At 41.5% G+C, this 8,770-nt stretch overlaps 1 protein-coding gene across 1 annotated transcript; it reads right to left on the bottom strand.

The window, feature by feature from the left end:
- Positions 1 to 1,128: 1,128 nt before the first annotated feature.
- LOC121139919 (claudin-34-like) lies at positions 1,129 to 8,572 on the bottom strand. Its single transcript, XM_040743943.1, has 3 exons — positions 8,560 to 8,572; positions 5,895 to 5,978; positions 1,129 to 2,201 (listed from the first exon to the last, which is right to left on the bottom strand). Exons 1-3 carry the CDS (start codon positions 8,570 to 8,572, stop codon positions 1,420 to 1,422), a joined length of 879 nt encoding a protein of 292 aa, XP_040599877.1. The 3' UTR covers positions 1,129 to 1,419.
- Positions 8,573 to 8,770: the final 198 nt, after the last annotated feature.

The following is an 8,770-nucleotide window of genomic DNA, read 5'->3' as shown; positions in this document are numbered from 1 at the left end:
GGTTCTATCCAAGAGTTGGGGGCAGCTACAAAAACGCCAGCATAACACAGTCCAGAAAAGCTTTTGAATAAACTAGATGGAGACAAACAGGAATTGAGAAGCTGAGTAGATAGAAATCTAGCATCCTTAGTGTCTAACATTGTGAACAAGAAGGTATTGGAGGGTATCTGCCCTAAGGAGTTGCAAAGATTGAAAAACATAGGATGGATTAGAACCAGTGCCCTTAGACCCCAAGCTCTTCTGTAGCCTTAAAAAATACTGTTATGGTAGAAGTGTTGTACAAAGAGCTACAAGGACTTAGTACTTAGGTAGGTGGGAGTTAATCAGTAAGCAGCAGTAAGCCATTTAATGCCTTGGGACTTTAAGGGTATTGGGGACTTCAGGGAAACTAGGGTCTGTAAGAGTATCTGACAGGAATGACAATTAATGGGTGCTCAGGAATACAGGTATCCTAGAATTTAGGAGGATTATATTTGGATGATGTAAGGTTCTGTACCAGAGACCATGGGGACAGTGTTGTCTGAGGCCCCAGTCAACTCCAGGCCATCACAGGACAGAGCATTGCAGGACAAGAATTCATGAGAATCACTAGATTGTCAAAGAGATTTAAATGGGCCTGAAATTTAAACTTGATATCCCTACCTAGGAGAGGAATGGCAGCGATCCAGGACCAGAAATGAATGAGTGAAGGGATATTTATCATAAATGACGTTTTTATGGCTAGGGAACAAAATAAAGTCGTAATCCAAGGCATCCTTCAATGAAATGCTGTGAACATTAGGTAGTTGAGTTACATCAAAGTGGAGAAATCTCAGCTATAGATTTCATATGTAGTCTGCTGATATTCGTAGCTTCTGAGTTAATGGTACCTAGTGGCCTTTCAATATGACTCAAGAGGTTTTGTATGATAGTCACAAAAGCTGTTAGGTTGGATTAGGAGACAATGATTGCTTATTAAAGGAAATATAGACATTTTCAGGCCATTGAGTCTTGTAATATACTGGAGAGATTCCTTCTACTGATCTGTCAAATGAACACATTTGGAAAACTTTATATGGAAGAGATGTGGAACCAGACAGCAATAAGAGAGATTAATGTGCTCTGACACTCATTTTCATATGTATTAGGTTTATTTATCATTTCCTTCATTGACATCAATTAAAGCCCAAAGCCCAAATTTCATAAGACAAATTGTTAAGTGGGTAAGGTTTTATTTATTTTAATAGAAGTCCATAATCCAACCAATGAAGTAATGAAACAAACAAGACAGAAAAGATAACAAGAGGAGTCATTGAACCATTTTCTGTCACAGGCCAGTTGAGCATTGTTGAATCTTTGGAGACTTCAGGGAGACATCTCCAAAATCCTTGCTATAACCACAGGGAATTTGGGATTTTTCAAGGTGAAGTAAATTCATTTTCAGAAATCAGGAATGTCTTTGATGTTTAAGGGAACATCATAAGAAATGAAAATCACGCCACTGAACAAAAACAGGACAGCCGCTAGCAATGCCACACCCATGGCAGCCCCAGCTTTCTGAATATCTGGATAAAGGGGCATAATGAAGGAGGGTGGAAAGGCAATCCCCTCCTTGTTTAAAATGGAGAAATAGTTGCACGAGACAGCAAGGAAGACAAAGCTATTAGCAATGATGTTCAGAATCGCTGAAGCACTTAAGGCATTGTGGGTAGTATTCCGTTTTTGTCTTTCTGAGTACACATTTCTAAGAGCAACAACGGTGGCCACTTTTCCAATCAGCCAGAAAATGCTGGTGATCAGCATCAGGTGTTGAGAAATACGAATATCCAAAGGGATGAAGGTGTCATAGTAGCTGTATTGGTAACACATTCTAATATTGTTGGAGTTGTTGTAGTGATAGATGCAGATTTTCCACAGTCCCACAAAGGCCACACTAGGGTAAGAGATCACACCTTCCTTCGGATACCACACTCGCCACTGTGGGAGGCCCATGGAGGTGATGCAAAGAATCCATGCTATGGTGGACAAAGCAAAACCTCCTACCTGGAGACTGAAATCTTGCTGGAACGGTTTTATGGCAGTGAACGCCCGACCACTGCAAAGAAATACAAGACAACATAAGGACAGGCTCCTCAAGTCTGGGACACTGTCTATTGGGTGACTAGTAACATAATGGATTAATTGTTTATATTTTAGAAAATAGGCCTTTGTTCTGGAAATTGCTATTGGGAATGTAGTCTAAGCAAATTAACTGAAAGGCCATTGGAGGATATTTACTGTGGCTTGACAATGAATTCTGATATTTCCATTTCTGACTGTTGGTCCAGATACACAATGAGGTTTGTATATAGATATTCAGCTACAAAGATGATGGCCAATTTGTAATATTGGGGGAGAGTCAAGGTCAGCATAATCTATATCCCAAGTTCCAGACCAGCCATAGCTTCATAGTGAGACTCTGTACCAAAAAAACTAATATAGAAAAGTCAATAAATGATGAATAAATCATTAATTAGCTATTAATGAGAAAAGTAATAGAAAATTAATTGATTCTAGGAAACACATACAGTGTACATTATCTTGAAGCAAACCAATTCGCTTGAATACTTTCCACATGTCAAAAGAGAGGACAATTTGGAACCTAAGAAAATGTTCACTCAGAAGCAAATCTAAAATTCATAAAACCACTAAGCATATTTCTTAGTACCTTTATACTGTCATAGTTCTGAATATTTGTTATTTAGATAGTCTGTTGTTTTTCTTTATCTCCCCCCTTTTTAAAAACCGCTTTAAAGGTTTATTTATTTATTATGTATACAGTATTCTGCCTACATTGCCTGCAATCCAGAAGAGGGCACAAGATCCCATTATAGATGGTTGTGAGCCACCATGTGGTTGCTGGGAATTGAACTCAGGACCTCTGGAAGAGCAGTCGTTGCTCTGAACCTCTGAGCCACCTCTACAGCCCTATTTAATACTTTTTAAAATTAAATTAAATTTAGTGTTTTTGAGACACTGTCTCCAACATACAAGGATTTTCTTCAGCTCATTATGTGGCCCAGGCTGGTTTCATACTCAAGAAAATTCAGGTGTCTCAGATTCCTGAATACTTGGAATACTTGGATTACAGGCATGTGCCGCCATGCCTAACTTGTGCTATGTTTTGTATTATTGTTTTATGATTGTTGTTGGTTTTGAGGTGGTACTGTTAGAACTCAGGTACTTGTGTGTGCTGGATAAATGGTTTACGTCAACCTCCCCAAATGTGTGTTTCCAAGGGCTTTATTTTCAGGCACTATCAATAATCATTCCCTTAGTGTCACAGAAAGAAAATGTGAGAAGCGAACTGTTAGATGGGATCCAAAAGAAATCAGTTTCTTGGAGCCAATTATCTTCTACATTAGTAGAATGTAACTCCTGGAAGCAAAAATCCGAAGGCATCTCTGTCCCGCGCTACCGTCTCGCCAGCAAGAACGACGCAGGACACTCGGATCCTTCTGCAGTAAAGCTTTAATACATCTTGAGAGATAGATGATCAGCTTCTGAGAGGGAGACCCCAAGCTAAGAAACCCAGCCCCTTATATAAGCCTAGGAGCTCCGAGTGAGACGTGTAGAGCCGGGATTGGTGGTTTGCTCATCACCCCAGATGACGGGTGAGGCACAGCTTAAACGGTAAACTCCAACTGACAGCAGATGTCAGCGCCATCTTCTAATGGCGATAGCGATAGTGAGGGCGGCTCCTCACACATCTCTATTTTTATTGTCTAAGAAGCATCATTTGGGGGCTGTAGAAATAGCTCAGCAGTAAAGAGAACCTACTTACTACTCTTGCAAAGGACCCAGGTTCAGTTCCTGGTACCCACATGGTAATTCATAATTGTCTGTAACTCTGGTTCCAGGGAATCTGATTCCTCTTCTGACCTCCTTGGGTTCCTGCACACACACACACACACACACACACACACACACACACACACACACACACACACATTAAAATAAATAAGTCTTAAACTATTTAAAAAGCAGCATTTAGAGGTGACACTCACTCACTGTTTTGTCCATAGTTTACATTTCTCGAATGACGCCTGTGTGTCAGTTACTAAAGACAGTCTCAATTTCAGCCAGTGTGGGAAGATGCATCAAGGGAAGCAGGGTGTCCCAGTGGAGCAGATGGTGGAGAGGTGAAGCCACATAATGGTGAGGTGGTGGTGGAAAATATTCTTGAAGGATACGTCTCCTGACAACCGAAAGGTGATAGGAGTCCAAGTGTGAGAAATGGGGAGAGGGGATGCCACCATGTGCCTGAGACCTGCCCTAGATGGAGAGGTCAAAATGTCTAGTCTAACAACCTTGAAGACTGATAAATGGCAGATGTGAGTTCAGAAGAATGAAGGGTAAGTGGGAGAAGTGAAGCAGATTAATCTATTGACATCACAGGGTTCTGGGGGTTCGAGTGGCAGTATCATGGACAGGAGCACAAAGTGAAAGAGAGAGGCAGACTGGTCCCTAAAATCATATATAATGGCCACAACAATCCTGGTGGAGACCACATTAATTATTACCATTGTCTTTGAATGGATAGTCCTGAACAAACTATTTTTGGCAGAGGAGATTGAAACTATTGTATCACACTCTTCCACTGAGTTCATATTATATTGCTATATTGACAGCCCTCTTAAAATTTACATCTTGAGGCAGGATCTTGTAAAGGGTCCATAGTCCAGGAAGACTCTTTTTGGAAACAGGGTTTTCCTATATAGATCTGGCTATTCTGGAACTTTCTATGTAGACCAAGCTGGGCCTGAACTCACATAGATCAACCTGCCTCTGCCTCCCAAGTGCTGTGATTAAAGCCATATGCCACCACCTTCAACATAAGGAAGATATTCTTTTGCTACACTTTGCTTGATCTGAGTTATGACCTTATTATGTAGACCACGCTGGCTTCAAACTTAGTATATAGCCCAGACTGTACTTAATCTGGTGTGACTTCTCAAATCCATTGTGAGACAGACTGGACTTGCAGTGGTGTTCCTTGAGATTTGGCCTGCACCTGGGTACCATGTTGCATTTATGAGACTAGTAGTTAGAAGACAGTGAACAGTAATGCTTGAATTAAATTTCTGAGATACCTTTGCTGTTGAGGGGTGGGTGAAATTGAGGTCTGCACACTCTGTCCCTAGTGTAAAAGCTCCCACCAGAGAAGCCATATTGTCCTCAATTGACATCAATAGATTCAACAAACTAACTCTTTGTTCTAGGCCCATCTATACTGCCAAACCTTTGAAAGTATCAAAAGTTCCAGGTATTAAATGCCCACTCATGAGGAAAAGAGAAGTGAGGGAGTACAGGCAGTCCACAGGAGCAGAGAAGAGACACCACCCTAACCCTGTGTGGGAGTGGGCTGTGTGTGGTATAAGAACCAGGAGAACTGCTAAGAGCATGGTAGTGTGAAGGATGATGTCACAAAAAAGTAAGAGGAATTCTGGGTGGCTTTTTAATGTTTAGGAAGAACTTTTATGGAAGAGGTCTTTTCCAAGTGATTGGGATGCCCAAGTTGCAAATGTATCTTGATTGTGTAGCAGAGAATCAATCAAGAAGGCAGGAGTGGGGTTAAAGAAAGCAGTCATGGGATTTATCCAACTGTCATAGTGACAGCTAAACACAACACAACACACACACACACACACACACACACACACACACACACACATGCACGCACACAGAGAAACAGAGACAGAGCGACAGAGAAAGTCAACACCAAAACATTGCATATGAACAGGTGTTTTATTTACACATTTGCACACAGAGAGACAGACATGCTATCTGATGTTCTGCCTGCTATATATTGAGAGCACATGAGTCTTTCTAGGCTTGAGAATATGCATGCAGAAATCGAAAGGTCTGGCACTTACAACCCTTCATGAAGGCAGTCTGTGAGCAGAAGGATCCAGACAGCTTGTCTTTGGGGCCACATTTCCTGATCATTTGCTCAAATTCTGATAGAGAACATAAGACAGAGAATGTAGCAACAGAAATGACAGAGAAAGACAGAGAGACGCAGAGACAGAGGCAGGGAGACAGAGGATGGTGCTAATGCATGGCATCATGACAGAGAATAGATCGTACAACATATCACTAGCCTGGATGAAGGTCCCCACTCAAAATTCAAATCATAGTTTCTACAGAGATTGTTCTGACTTTTACATTGTTGTGATATTGAGAAATAAATCGTTAAATTGAACCACCATGATTCAAAGATTCAGTGTTGCTCAACTTTCCATAGGTGCGATCAGAAATACTTGAAAGAACAACTTAAAAAGAAAGCATTAAGTTTGGGTCAGATTTCAGAGATTTGAGTCTTTTGTCCTTGGCTTTGTGGATTCCACCAGGGCTAAAGCCAGATATCTGTCAGATGAGAGCAGGTGACAAAAGCTACTAACCTCATAGAGGACAGGGATGAGAAACAGAAGGGACCAGGGACAAGTTAAAATCTTCAAAGGCATGCATGCTGGTACTTACTGCTAGTTGTGTACTAACTAAGTATTAAGAACCTCCCACAACACTGTCACCATCTAGGGAACAAATATTTAACACATGAGCCTTTTGGGGGTCAGATCACATCAAAACTATACCATCACCACAGAAGATCAAACACTGATTACACTCAGGAGATCCTTGGTGTGGTCAACTCCACAGACACAGGAAGCAAAATGGTGGTTACTAGGAGTTGGTGTAGTCAGAAATGGGAGATGACATTTAATGAGGACAGAATTTCTGTTGGGTGAAGATGGGAAGCGGTGGCTCCTCCACAGCACTGTTAATGTATTTATAGCCACAGATCTGTACACAGACAGGTCAGCGATGAATCGTGGTATGTATAGTTAGCCATATTGCTTGGAGTGTACCAGAAAGATGGATTGAGCCTCTACTAACCAGCAATGCTGTCTTCACATGGACCAGTGACAAGTTACGTGGCAAAACAAGCAGCTATCTGGGCCAGCAGGGATGATGAGGACACAGCTCTCTTAAGTCCTTTGATGTCCTTGGCGGCTGGCAATAGGCCTGGCCTGTTTTTATAGTTCTGAGAACTGTACTATGTTATCAAATTTCCCCCACACCTACCTGTTTTCAGTTATTAATGTATGAATATCATGATACTATTTGGGGACACATTGTAGCACTGCCTTTGCTTTCTTTAGTCAGGTATCCCCCACCCCTCTTTTGCAGCATGGGTTGTATATACTAGTGGCACTTTCTACTCGTGCCAAGGCCCAGCTGAGTAATTCACACCTTGTCTGGCATCCTTTTCTTTATCCCATCCCTTTGAGGCATAGTTTCTCATCCCAGTCTCAGAGAAGTCACTGCCATATTTAGATGCAAGTGCTAGCAGGGATAACATCAACACACTAGGAAAGATCCTGGTTAATTCATCAGAGATGTGCACAAAGATCCAAGTGTATGGAATGTGGAACAGCCAATGAGGTTATAACTGAGACAAAAGGGAAAGCCTCCTAAGACACATTGATGGACCACATGTGGTAGCCCTGTAGAGTCTCACAGTGGAATACTCTGCAGCCACACCAATTATGTTGAGTTACAAAGAAGGAAACATCCCAACACTGCTTAGTAAAAAGGGAATTTAAAAAATATGTCATTTTCTAAATTCTATTTCTATTTGAAAAAAAAGTAAAAGGAAGAAATGGAGACAGAAAATGATTTCAGAGAGGGAAGGAAAGGAAGGAATTTGTAACAAGATGGTATTTTTCTTGTTTTTGAGACAGTTTCACTGTGTAGCTCATGGTCAACTTCAGCTTCTAATTCTCTAACCTCTGACCTCGGAGGCCTGAGATTTCAGGCATGTGCCACCACTGAACACTTCCTAAACACAGAATTCTAATATAGTGACTGTATCTGACTTCAAGATTGAAAAATGCTTTATTGTTTCTTTAATGTTTTGTAATATATTGATATATATTTCTATGCTGACTAAAGGTTGTCTTTAGAAACAGAAAAACAACACTGGTATGAATTGTCCTTCAATATCTAGACCATTATGTAGAGGTCTAGCCACAGATACCCTGGACAGATTTCCCTGAAAATAAGAAGGGCGACTAGCTTTATGCAGAATTTAGACACAATGTCTGCACAAGGCCTGGGTTCCAAGAACATTACCCTGTTCACTCATATAAAAACAGTTCACCTCTGATTGAGAGGACATGCACAGTAGGTCAGCAGTGCTGAGTCACTTGCTCAGGCCATGCAATTGTGAAGTGAAAGGTGCTTTTGTACCAGGCTAGCTTCTCGGGGTTTGAATGCCTTTGCATTTGACCATGTGATTTGCCTAAGCCAATAGAAGGTTTCAAGGTATGGAATGACCAATGCCATGACAAGCATTTTGGGGGGGGGGTTTACGAGACAGGGTTTCTCTGTATTGTTTTGGAGGCTACAGGTCCAGCCCAGCCTCGAACTCACAGAGATCCACCAGCCTTTGCCTCCCGAGTGCTGGGATTAAAGGCGTGCGCCACCACCGCCCGGCCATGACAAGCATTTTTATGCATGGACACTGCTCTGTTTTACCTGCTAAGGACATGCTTAATTCACATAATTGCTTCCAGCAACAAGATAAGGGTCCCTTGGCACAGAGAACAGTCTGTACTAGTAGCTGGACCTACAAACTCATGAGTTAAGTAGATATCTTGTACTGTGCATTGCTGAGAATTTATAATTGTTACATATCACAAATATTGACAGTTAATCTGTGCCCCTCACCATTGCTGGACTGCAGACA

This window comes from Mesocricetus auratus, unplaced genomic scaffold, assembly GCF_017639785.1.
Source record: "Mesocricetus auratus isolate SY011 unplaced genomic scaffold, BCM_Maur_2.0 Super-Scaffold_100003, whole genome shotgun sequence".
Classification (NCBI taxonomy): Eukaryota; Metazoa; Chordata; class Mammalia; order Rodentia; family Cricetidae; genus Mesocricetus; species Mesocricetus auratus.
The sequence above is the reverse complement of the archived record's forward strand: the minus strand, read 5'-3'. Positions and strand labels throughout refer to the sequence as shown.